Source organism: Ostrea edulis, chromosome 2 (genome assembly GCF_947568905.1).
Source record: "Ostrea edulis chromosome 2, xbOstEdul1.1, whole genome shotgun sequence".
Lineage (NCBI taxonomy): Eukaryota > Metazoa > Mollusca > Bivalvia > Ostreida > Ostreidae > Ostrea > Ostrea edulis.
In genome coordinates this window covers 77,459,379-77,473,049 of record NC_079165.1, presented here as the reverse complement: position 1 = coordinate 77,473,049, position 13,671 = coordinate 77,459,379, and the positions used below count along the sequence as shown (strand labels likewise).

The 13,671-nt window shown below is 35.2% G+C and overlaps 1 protein-coding gene across 2 annotated transcripts in view; it reads right to left on the bottom strand.

The window, feature by feature from the left end:
• The window catches only part of LOC125678826 (uncharacterized), a 107,698-nt gene extending 94,027 nt beyond the window's left edge, over positions 1-13,671 (bottom strand). The window contains exons 1-5 of one of the 2 annotated variants that reach the window (XM_056153676.1): positions 13,471-13,671; positions 11,955-12,118; positions 11,111-11,226; positions 9,293-9,435; positions 7,429-7,652 (exon numbers count right to left, since the gene is read on the bottom strand). In XM_056153676.1, the coding sequence (XP_056009651.1) occupies positions 7,429-7,652; positions 9,293-9,435; positions 11,111-11,226; positions 11,955-12,118; positions 13,471-13,504 (681 nt within the window). In that variant the 5' untranslated portion in view covers positions 13,505-13,671. Of the gene's footprint in view, positions 1-7,428; positions 7,653-9,292; positions 9,436-11,110; positions 11,227-11,954; positions 12,119-13,195; positions 13,305-13,470 lie in introns of those variants that run through there. The other variant, XM_056153677.1, reaches the window with a different exon arrangement.

Below are 13,671 nucleotides of genomic sequence, written 5' to 3'. Positions count from 1 at the left end.
GAATGATTTTTGCTTTTATAAACGGAATAAATAGCATAATTATAAAAAGTCAATAGTTAACACATATAAACCAAGCATGTCAAACTCATTCGCTCCGCGGAGCGAATAACATGATTATGCCAAATTTAACAGGACCCTCTCTCGGTGCGAAGCCATAGCTAAATTGAAATGTGTTTCTATGATGTATAAACAACTTGACTACAGTTCATCTCGAGTATTTTTTTTGTTTATTCATTACCACAACTACTGGGATCCTTCTGTCCAGGTGTACGCTGGAGATCGATAATGACCAATTTACTGCTTCACTGACCACGTGCACCCATGGCGGTTTATCGAGATAATTAACACGTTGAAATAGACTTTTGTAATGAAAACACTGTGGCAAATGGCGATAGCGAATTTGGTGTTTTAAAGAGAGTTTTAAGTAATAGGAAAAATGTTCCTAGAAAAATGCGGCGTTATAACGAAAATGGCGATGAATTGAGTGGCGATAATTCTCGAGTTACCTGTAAATCAAGCGACCATATTTCTGTGTTGTATCCAGATTACAACACAGAAATATGGTAGTTCAGTATGATTCAATCAACCAATGACATTTCTTCATATTTATATATATATATATATATATATACAGGGTGCCCTTAAAACAACTCAGACTCGACACAGTCATTCTCGAAAACATTAGATTTAAATTGCTTTTCATTAAAACAAAATGGTGATAGGAAATTCCACTAATTATGTAATGTGTATTGTACAGGGTGTCCCAAAACATGCGTTACACTTTTAATCATCTATAACTTTATCAAAACAAAAGCAATTACAAAGATATTTTGTCAACATCTAGTTTATTAATATAAATTTTATTTGACAAAATTTCGGGAAATTCTGTTAAATAGTCAGTTAATTATGACGTCATAATGACGTCATCCCATTTTCAAGATGGATTACCTTCATGTGAACAGCTGGCAGAAATTGTCAAACTTTACTATGAGTGTAAATCTGCTACTTTAGTCATTAGAACCATGAGAAAGCAACATCCTGGAATGAAAGTGCTCAACAGAATGCTAATTTACAGACTTGTGAGGAAGTTTGAAGTTAAAGGCACCACAAATGACACAAGACGCAATTCTGGTATTGGGAGACCAAGAAGTGCCCGTACCAAAGAGAACATTGATGCCATTGATAGAGTTATTACTGAAACTCCACAAAAATCAGTTAGACGGGTATTGCATGAACTAAATGGCACCGTTAGCAAATCTAGTATTCATAGAATGCTCAAATTTGATTTAAAATTGATTCCATACAAAATAAGTGTGATGCAGCATTTAAAAGAGACAGACATTAGAAGTCGTTTAGAGTTTGTCCATTGGATTTTAAGTAGACCCGACTCTGAAAATTTTACAGATGCCATATGGTTTTCCGATGAGGCCCACTTCCATCTTAATAATGTTGTCAATAAACAGAATTTTAGATTCTGGGGTTCGGCGAAACCAAATTTTTATGTGGAAAAACCTCTTCACTGTGAGAAAGTTACTGTATGGGCTGCATTAAATTCAAGCGGAATAATTGGCCCTTTTTTCTTCGAAGACACTGAAGGCGATGCAGTGACGGTAAATTCTGAACGATACTTAAAGTTAATGAAATCAAAATTTCTACCAGCTCTTAGACGAAAAGTTGTAAATTTCGATAATGTGTGGTTTCAACAGGACGGTGCTACGCCACACACTACAGGTTGTAATCTTCAGTGGCTTGACAACACGTTTGGTGATCAATACATTTCTTATCGTACCGCAAATGTTTGGCCACCGCACTCCCCCGATCTGAACCCCCTTGATTTCTTCTTGTGGGGTTATCTAAAAGACAGAGTGTACTCTCCTTCCCCACAAACAACAAAAGACTTAAAAACAGCAATTACACGAGAAATAAGATCAATCTCTGTTGATACATGTAAAGCTGTGGTAAAAAACTTCAGAAATCGTGTTCAAATAATGTTAAAGACAAAGGGACGTCATTTGGAACATATGTTGTAAAATTACATATATTATTCCGAAGAAAGTTTTTGGTGATTAACAAGGAAGCTGTGACGAATGTATGCATTGACAAAAAATTTAAATCCTTTTTGTTATATGTTGTAAATTTCATAATTGTAACTTAAGGTATTAAAATTTTATAACAGTTTAAAAGTGTAACATATGTTTTGGATCACCCTGTACCACAGCGTGATAACGCTTTGCACAATTTTGTAGATGATGATACTCTTGAATAGCTCTATTCAATACCTTTCCAACGGTATAAACACGAGCCTTCAGCTCCACATAGTTTTATTAATTTATAGTCATTTCAATAGAGCCAGTCGTTGACGACTGTTGTAAAAATGGTTGGGAAATGGGTTGAAAATATTGAAGAAATTAGGGCTTATATAAAAGTTTGCACAAAACTCGGTCATTCGGTAACGCAGATTTTTACTGAATTGGGGGAAGTTTATGGGTCTGATAAGGCATGTTATGAGACAGTTCATAGGTGGAGAAAGAAATTTCTGACTGGCACAGAGTCCGTCAAATATGCAGCAAAATCTGGCTGACCTGTGACTGTAACAGGCAAGGCAAATGTCTTAAAAGTCAGGGAAATAATTGAAAGTGATGGCAGATACACGATTCGTGATATTGCCAAAGCTGTTGGCATATCACTATCGTGGGTGAATTTCATTTTGAAGCGTATTTTGAAAGCAAAAAGATTCTGCCAGATGGATATAGCAAATATTGACAGATGACCAAAAACAGGTATGAGTACAAACCGCTAAGCAATTACTCAAAATGTTTCCCAAATTCAATCAAAGACAATTTGCAAACATTGCTACTGGTGACGAAACATGGGTTCGTTATTTCGAACCAGCCAAAAAAAATTGCAAACAAAATATGGCTAACTAAACACGGTAGAAGGCCTGAAGTTGCCAAAAGAACCATCAGCACAAAGAAGGTTCTTTATTACATAATCTTCTCATGTGATGGTATAGCCATACAAATTCCGGTGCCGAAGGGCAAAAGTGTTACAGGTCGGTATTACCGAGATGTTATACTAATGCCTCGTTCACACGAAGAATTTAATTCGCATTAAACGTAAGTTAATGCGAATTAAATCTGAACCGCGTTCTCACGGAGATTTTAATGGGCATTAGTTTACTTCGAATTAAAATTGACGTCGCGATTTAATGAGAATTAAATTTACTTTGCATTAGCTCCGTGTGAACACTAAGCAAAGCTAATTCGCATTAAATGTACATGCATGCGTAATGGCAAATTTGGGTCACATACATCATACCCATGGTCAGCTATATATATTAATGTCAGTTTTGTACGAAAAACTAAGCAAAATGATAATAATCACTAAAAACATGTACAAACAGCATGTCATTAGGTAATGTCAGACGTAAATCTGTGCTCTGCATAGGCATACTGAGTAATGCATGTGGAAGGAATTGTTTTTAAATACGACAAAAATATTTTAAAATAGTGATACTATGATTTTCTTTTTTACATATTTTAAAACAAATATGCCGCTCATTGTTAATTTTTTATACCATATGACGTCATAGTAGACTTATAATACGTATTAGTAATTAAAAATTACGTCACAACAGTAGTCAGCGGAATGGTGAAAAAGACGTTCCGAAGTTTTTTAAAAAATTGGGCCCATGAAGAAACAATATATTGTCTAGATTGAATGCTGGTCGTCAGAGGAAATAACAAGTAATTTCTTGGGAACATGTAAATAAACACGACAAACTCCTTATGTGTAGATCAGCATGTAAATTGTAAACATGTAGTATACTACATGTATATAGCGTTTTGAACAAAGAATTCTGTATCTACACAATATTCATTAAAATATCTATAAAAATAATTTTCAATAACATAGTCTATTCTTTAATTTATTTCGCGCACCCTTTGATAGAGATGCATACGGATTCAATGCGCATTAGTTTACTTCGCATTAAATATTACCGCCGTGTGAATACTATTTAATTCGAATTAATTTAATGCGCATTATTTTACTTCGCATCAAATTTGATGCGAAGTAAAATTTAATGCGCATCCGTGTGAATGAGGTATAAAAAATCAATATATGCACCCAGGGGTGCATGAGCTGAGTTGCATGGGATAAATTGTTAAGTCAGGAATGATGTGGCATATTTATAATTGTGAAGAACTAATTGTTGGATATATAATATAATAAATTCTTGTAAATACATTTTTAAAAGGAGTTTGGAGTTAAACTTTTCGAGTTACTGTCCAGAAACCATATTTGTCTGAAGTTTTCAATCTATTTTCAGTCACTGTGACCTTGACCTTTGACCTTTTTTTCTCCAAAATCAATAGCGGCCTTGCTTTGCTGGTATCCAACAATATATTTATGTTTCATTTGATTCAAATTTTAAAAAAATTTGAGTTATCCTGAAACCAAAATTTTTTTGAATTTTAAATCTATTTTCAGTCACTGTGACCTTGACCTTTGACCATTTTTCTCCGAAATTAATAGGGGTCTTCCTTACCTGGTACCCAACAATATCTCAAAGTTTCATTTGATTAAATTGTAAACTTTTCGAGTTATCATCCGGAAACCAAATTTTTCTCAAATTTTCATTCTATTTTCGGTCACTGTGACCTTGACCTTTGACCATTTTTTCCAAAATTAATAGGGGTCTTCCTTACCTGGTACCCAACATTATATCAAAGTTTCATTTGATTAGATTGTAGTTTTTGAGTTATCATCCGGAAACCAATTGTTGACGCCCGCCCACATCACCAAACTAATAGCAGAGTTCAACTTAGCTGCAGAACTGTAGCTCTCTGAAAAAATATTTTGACATAACAGCTATGTTATGTCAAACTATTTTTTCAGAGAGCTACAGTTCTGCAGCTAAGTTCAACTTTCTTGCAACTCGGCTAAAAAGCTCAAGAAATATTATCATAAACGATGCCGTGTGTCAGGATTTAGGCATGTTCGTCTACTTCATGATAATGCTCCACCACATTCATCAGAGCTTGTGAACCTTACCGTCTTGCCACACCCACCATACTCTCCAGATCTATCCCCATGCGACTTTTTCCATTTTTCCAAAACTCAAAAAGTTCTTATCTGATCATCGTTACAAGTCCCGACAAGCCCTTGGCTCAGCCACCAGTCAGTGCCTCAGAGGTCTACCCAAATCAGCATACTGTGACACATTTCAGAAATGGATTCAGAGATTGAAATTATATTTCAAACCACGGAGAATACTTTGAAGGGATGTAATGTTCATTTCACCATTTGAGTCGGATGCTTTTGAGATATTGTACAATACACATTACAGATCGAATCAGGCCTGTACCCAGACTTTTTCAATGGGGGGTGCATAAATTTACGGCGAGTGGTTTGGGGGCCGCTTAAGGCCCCCAAGTGGGTCCAGGGCGAAGCCTGGTGGGGGGTCCTGGGGGGCGAAGCCCCCCGGAAGCGAAATAGAAAAAAATAAGGGTAAAAATGCTCTATCCTGGATGCAATTTTTGCTTTTTATTTACTTATTTAATACTCATAAATATGAAAGGGGAAACATACTAAAATTGGTCATATGTAAGGAAATGCTGGTCAATAATGTGTTCTTGTCTAATGAAAGTTATTTATTAATTATATGAAGTTGGACTTTCAGTTTTGCTTTTATTTGCTTTATATCCCCTAGCAGGTACCAATGATCACTTCTTCTTTAAATTCATTCACAGAGCCAAGATGCAAAATATGAAGTAAAACATGTATACATGTTAACATTTTTATTCAAACTTTGTTTCAAGAAATGGTAATGAAAGGTGAACAAAACTTCAAACTACAACACAGTACTAAGTCCAAAAAATAAAAGAAGATTTTAGTCATAAATTACAGACAGCATTTATAAAGGGCACTGCTAGAAGTTCTTAAGGCAAAAAAAATTGCGTGTCCAGTTATCATGGTTATATGCAAAAAAAAAAAAGAGTTGGTAGGTTGAAAGTTTTTTTTTAATTTCTATGTCCCAACATTTGATCCCTGGGTCGTAAAGTTTTATTGATTTCCATATGCAAGGTGAAGATAACGAACAGTGATCAATCTCATAACTCCTACAAGCAATACAAAATAGATAGTTGGGCAAGGTATGTCCAGCTAAACTGTGATGAGCAGCATCCCGCATCATACAAGGTATTTTTAGATTTGTCAGATGTTCACTGATTGATAATAAGTTCAGTTTTAGCGCAATGACAGACAACACAATAGATTTGTACGTTTCCGAAAAGCATTACTCTTTTTAAATTTTGTATGCAGTTTAATTGTGATGAGTCCGACTCGTACTTCTGAAGATATACTTTAAAGCATTATTGATATTACCTGTGTACTACAACTGCAGTCACACTAAAACTCAGCTAGATCAAATCGATCTTTGAAACGATGCATTTGTCCCAGAATGTCTGCAAAACATACCACTGATCAAGACTCAATTCGTTTAAAAAAGAAACCGAAACCGGATACGATGTTAACCGTATTTCTTTACGCATAGGCAATATGTAAAAGTTATACGGTACCAATTTTGATGCACCAGATCCGCATTTTGGCAAATAATGTCTCTTCAGTGATGCTCAACCGAAATGTTTGAAATCCGAAATAACAATGAAGTTTTAGAGCTAAATATAGCCAAAAACAGCGTGCAAAAAATCGGAGCCAAATTCGTCTAAGGATAAGAGCTATGCATGAGGGAGATAATAATATGTATTGAATTTATTTCGTGATATTCCTTACTGTGGAAGTAAAAGCTAGGGATTTTAGAAAATATTTGACTTTAATAGTGCTTGATGATTTACACAGCCGATTTTAATAGTGCTTAATGGTTTTCACAGGGGGGTGCGTTTGCACCCCCCCTCGGTACGGGTCTGCGAATAGCCTTCGTATATCAGAACTTGGATGAATTAAAATCATGAGTCACAAACACGAGCATTTCTCCCCTTGCTATTTTTAAGGTTTCAAAAACTGTGGACCTCATGCAATGACCATATGTTAATTTCTATGTTTTAAAGATGCAAAGTCTAAAAAGAATTGTTTGGGTGCTTATTTTTTTCAGGCATCAAACTGCCAATGAAGTTGATATTTATTAATAAAGGACTTTCTATAACATGAGCTCTATTTGCAAACCAAAAATATACAAAAATCAATATTCTTTAGGGATCTCACACAAATCCCAAAAAAATTAATCCACCTTCAATGGGGATCTGATACAAATCCCAAACAAAATTAATCTCTATTCATGCAGTAGGGATCAAATGCAAATTCTAAACAAATCGATCCCTATTAGTAGGGATCCTATACAATCCCAAACAAATCAATCCCTATTCTTTAGGGATCTGATAGAAATCCCAAACAAAATGATGAACTTACTGTGTCGGAGATCCCTATCCACGCCTTTTCCTCTGGTGTTCGACACGGTATGAGGTCACTAATGGATCGTACCATCGTGTAGGACGTTGGGACGTACAGATCGCCATTGTTCTGCTGACAAACACTCCGCGCATCGAACCAATTACTTTTCTCTTCATACATTTTGTAACAAAATCCATTGATGTACTCCCAATTATCTCCCGAGTCACACAGCTCTAAGGCATCTGTAGATTCATATTGATATAAGTAAAAATAAAATCACAAAAGTAATACACCATAAATGCTGTCGCAATAAGTGAATCGAATTGGTACGACTTGCTATTTTTGGTTACCTTTATGTTACGTCATGATGTAGACACGTCGACAGTCTTCGTCTGATTTTTTATCTAAATCTCAGGAAATTACAGTGTAAGTAATTTTGTATGTATGCAGAAACTTTCTAATGAATATGTAGAATACTCTGTTCAATGCATAAGTTAGGCGATAAATGCTTTGTTGTTTTGTTTACTGCACAATTTGTAAGCCACATGTAGATGTCTGTCGCGTCGTTTGTTGTCTTCTCTAAGCATCTGTGTTTCATGAATGTATATTTAGTGAATAGTTGATATTATTGAATAGCATTATACTTGATAATTGTTTAAGTGAAATAACTATCGACATTTGCTAGGAATCAGATATTTTATTACATAATTTTCTTACTCTAAGACGCTATTCAAATTTCAAAACTACGGAACACAATTCGTGACATCAAAATGATTTCTGTATTCAAATGCTGTACTTATGATTGTTACAATTTGTATTTCAGTCTTTTACCATACATTGACACGGAATAAATCTGGACCTTGTTTTTGGTTAACTTTCTGTCAGTTTATTACACACCCAGGGTGTACAATAATTCGTGACAGAACACCATATGAGTGAAAAATTCTCGATAGGGACTTTTAAAAAATCACAAAAGTATTTACAGACACATGTTAAAGTGGAATTGTACGATGAATTGATATAAGTAACAAGACACTGATGCCCCTGGATTACAACAGTGGAACGCATTTTAGTGAATAGTTTTCAAAGTACATGTAGGTCAGAGGTCAATTTCTAGGTCACAAGGTCAACAAATTTGGTACCAATGGAAAGGTATTATCATATAAAAACCATATAGCAGCTAGGTTTTTTTGCTGGGTGACAATATTGACTAACTTTAGCAGTTTCTTGTCATGCCGCCAATTTTTTAAAATCTAAATTTGAACCCAAATGTGTCTGCAATCATAATAGGTAATTTTGCATGAAAGATAACCTTGTATAGTTAATGTTTTCAATCAAAGGTACATGAGGAACTTCACCTTGTTGGGGTGGGGGGTGGGGTGAGGTGGGGGGGGGGAGAGGATAAATAAATGAATTGTGTCAGTTGTTTCTGACAACAATAAAACAATAACAATTTTCAGATGAATTGTCAACACTACAATATGTTAATCATTTTCATGTTTGGGAACTCCATGTCTGTCAAAATATATCCCAGAAAAATTATTTGTATACATAGCAACCCATGAGCAAGAAAATTGCAAAAATTTTACACCCGAGGAAAAAACACTATTCGATATATCATATCACAAAAATATCTACAGAACATGTTGAAATGGAATTGTAATATGATATAAGTAAAAGAAAAAAAGAAAATCACAAAAGTATTTACAGATTCATGTTAAAGCAAAACTTATAGAACTATCTTCACTGGGCTGATATACTCCCTCTCCATCTCTCCATCTGAGAATTTCCTCCTAGGTTCCCACAGGTGGAACTTCTCCCAGTCGACATACGGAAACAATATTGTATAATAAATTTTCAGAGCATTACAATGTGTTCTTACCGTTTGGTTTGACGCAGATAACTCGATGTGACTCTAAACAATATCTTGGGTACACTGATCCATAGTTAGAGGAATAAGAATTCATGGCGCCGCAGCTGTGTCGAACATCTGTCACACTGGGTTCTTTAGAGTTAATCCAGTGTCTAAACATAATTAAACATAAAATATATTAGTAGTCTGGGGTTTTTTATATCAAAGATCATCCTATCAAACCTTCATTGAAATAATGGAAGGATTTTGAAAGGCTTTTTTTTGGTCGTTGTTTTGTTTTTGTTTATTGTTTTGCATCCTATTCAAGATTTTTTCACTTACATAGATATGTCACTAGCATTATGCAATTAGTTTCACAAATTTTGACCAATGCATGGAGCTTAGGGCTATAACAGAAGTATCTTTATTGTGCTTTAAGCCTATAATGAAAGGGGACCTTCATTTTCAAGGTCATAACCAAAAGACCCAGGACTTCTGCTTCAAATGCTGGGCGCTATGCATGTTCATTGTCTTAGATTTGATGCAGCAGCAAGACTGAAAATCAAACAGGGGCCTACCAGTTGAGAAGCAGTTGTAACAGGAAGGGAGAAAATGCAACAGACCAGACCAGGATTCAAACCAAGCCCCCGTGTCTCTAGTCAGGTACATCTGAGCTATCTGGCAATTCTGGCCACTGGCAATCAAACCCATCTGACCACCACATTCCTCCCTCCTTAAATCTCCTCACACCTCAATGACATCACCCCAGGATCTTTATCCCCTGGCAAGCATTTTTGCCTGTCAGTTCCACGGGCTGAGTCTAGGCAACAAATGTAACAGGAAGGGAGAATATGAAAACAGAACAGACCGGGATTTGAACTCCCTGAATCTCAAGCCAGGTGCTCTACCAACTGAGCTATCTGCCCATCGGCGATCGAGCCCGTTTGACCACCACACAAGAAACCTAACCACTAGGTTAACACAACCTGTGGACTTTGTTTGGCAACATATGATGTTTTGAACTTAAATCTAACTTAGATATTTGGGTTGCAACACACCTTATACCCCCAAGATGCATCAACTGACAAGTTTTGCTGATCTTAAAAGTTCTCAAAATATGATTCTGACATGGTTTGAACATAGATAGTCATAAAATTCCAAAAGGATGCCACAGTGACCTATTTTTGGTTCATGATAACCCCCCACCCCACCCCCAAGATGAATCAATTAACAAGTTGGATGGTACTAGGCCCCAGTCAGAGTGTGCAAGATATGATTCAGACACAATTTGAGTATGGATAGCCAAAAATTCCACAAAGAGGCCACAGTAAACTATTTTGCTTTGCAACACACCTCCCCCGCTCCCTCCCCCTCCCCAAATGCAACAACTGACCAAATCCGATATTTCTAGACCTAAAAGATATGAACCTGACATGAAAAAGCTAACAAACAGCCAGACAGACAACAATATGGCCTGTAAAAAGATGGGCACATAATAATTAATCAATTCTATACGTATGTATCTAACTTGTGGTATATACAATTTTTCACATACATGTACATGTTTAACTAGGATTGTGCTATATTCAATTCTATACGTATGTATTTAACTTGTGGTATATACAATTTTTCACATACATGTACATGTTTAACTAGGATTGTGCTATATTCAATTCTATATGTATGTATTTAACTTGTGGTATATATAACTCTATACATAAATATTTAACTTTAGCTAAATGTAATTCTATATGAATTTAATTTTTAGAGTGTTTATATTCAACTTGTGGGATATATAATTCCATATACATTTAACTTGTGGTATACTATATATAATTCTATACATACGTATTTGCTGGATTGTATGCAGTTCCATCTACCCAGGACCACGTTCTGTTAGAAACCCGTAACCCAATCCAGTAATTGTCACTTTGTAAAGTATGCACCTCTTTCCGCAACCAATTCTGAAAAATAACAGCACAATTCAAGTTTTGTCAAGGGCAGACAACTCACAAAAAATACATCAATCTCACCAATTACTAAAACTGGTTCACAATACACAATAGATCAAATTTATAGAATTTCTTCATTTTTCATAACAACATTTGTTGCAAAAACCATATCAGTACATTGTGTTCTAAAACTGAACAAAACTCTAGGGGGATAGGAAGAACCAAATATAAATAACCCCCTCATTTCCACAGAAATTACAACCGTTCATGCTGTATTACATTAAAAAAATTTAATTGTTCAAGTGTTTCATCTTCAAGCTTGACTAACTGGCCAGAGCACTAATCGGTACTTTTTCAAATTGCAATGAGTTAAAAAAAAAATACAAGTCCAGAGTTAATGAGGGAAGAAAACACTGATCTAAACATGTACAAAAAATATTGTCATATTTAGGCCTAAATACTAAAATTTAAGACCTCCTGGCTCCAAATGGTGTATCATTTGACAGCCTTTTATCAGTTTTGAAATATCCTTTGGCATTCTATCTTATAATATTGTTAAATTCATAATTCCCCATATCACATATGTAACATAGTGTTAGGTTTTATCACAAATATAATGCCACACAAAAGTTACAGGTGATTGTCATCCTAAGTACAGCTGTCCTGATTATATCTCAGTGCTGTTAAGTGAGTATTGTTTACAATCTGTTATCGTGATACTGAATGCAGAATCCTTGTACCCATTCATCGTTGCTCCTGAAGACCGCTAAGGTTGAATTTCTCGTGCTGCAGAGATTTAGGGCGTCATTAAACCTGTACCCCTGTGTTGTGATGAAATAACAGCTTCCATTATATTCTATCCATTTAAACGGACACCCAGTCCACACATCAGCAATGAATAAAACTAAAAATAAAAGAAATTCAGAATTAATAACAAGTTGGACAAGATAAAATATGTCCCATTCTTATGTATAATGGAGGAATATTTTACCTTGCTTAAAAAGATATTAGATGTCAGAATGATTTTTAGCAAGTCTTTCCTATATGTGAGCAAAGGTTTCACAAGTGTAGAAATTAGGAGCAGACCCCAAAGATATTCAGAAGGCTGAGATGAGATATAACTCCCAACCCCATAAAATAGGGGGTGAATGCTTCAAAATTACTTTTATCAATGATAAACTTTCAAAGAAAAAAAAGGGGGGTGCATTGCCTTTCAAGGCTTTAGATGCACAACTGTTTACATAGTTTGAGTGGCAGTACAGTTGTTTTGAATCTTTAATTAACTCACTGGTACTGCATCCAAATTGTAACCAGGAGAAACATTTCAAAACACCTCTGACATTGGACTAAAACCATTTATTCTATTTGTTAAAAATAGTTCTATTTGTGTAAGCTTTGTAAAAACATATACAGGGGTGATTGGAAGCATGAGTACTTAAATGAAAAATAACAAACCATGATAGTGTGCAACAAAGTGACATTGAATGGACCATGCACAAGGAAGAAGAAAAATACTACAAGAAAAAGTTTTTTAAAAACATTGCAAACAATACTACATTCTATTGCTCACTATATGTAAATATATTTTTTCTAAAAATGGGAGCAAGCTCCTGCGCTTAGGGTATTATATGTGGTTTATTATTTTTTCTTTTTAAGTGCATGCCTATGTAATGATTACAAGGATGAAAATGTAATGGACCTGAAGACATACCCCCTGAATGTTTACTCCGATAGCTCTAATGCTATCTAACCACCGGCGATCCGAACTAACCTGCTACAAATGTTTATCTTTTTTTCATTTTATAATGTGCGATCACAGGGGCTCGTCACGAAATATTTGTCTTATTAAAATTTGACATCGTCTGTTCTATAGAGAGGGTCAATTCGTGACGAGCCCCTGTGGTGCAATCAACATTAATAATTTGCAGAGAAGTCATTTTGGTCCCAAATGTCGTAAGATCTTTTGAAAAATGGGCCCTACTTCACCCGCCATCCATTTCAGCAAAACACGGAATATTTCAGCAAAACATGGAATATTTCAGCAAAACATTGAATATTTCATCATGTAAACATGGAATATTTCAGCGGTTGGTAATTTACATCTCAAATGAGAACGCAATTTTTTTGAAAACAGGAAGCTATTTTGGGGTAGATAGTAGCGAAAACTGAAAACCGTAAATCGTTAGGTTTCCGTTTGTAGATACTTCGGGAAAAATACAGAAAGCATATGAATGATAGAATACGAATTGTACTTACCATTTAAAATGAACACATAAGTTCGCCACATCATTTAAAGAAACAAAAGTTAAGTAATAATGAGATTCACTGAATATTATTTAGCCATTGGGATAAAACCCGATAATAATTAACGAAAATGCACCGTCCCCAAATCTTATACAAGTTATCATCGATAATGCGACAAGGCCTATATGTCCTGTGTCCCCCACATTTCAGTGT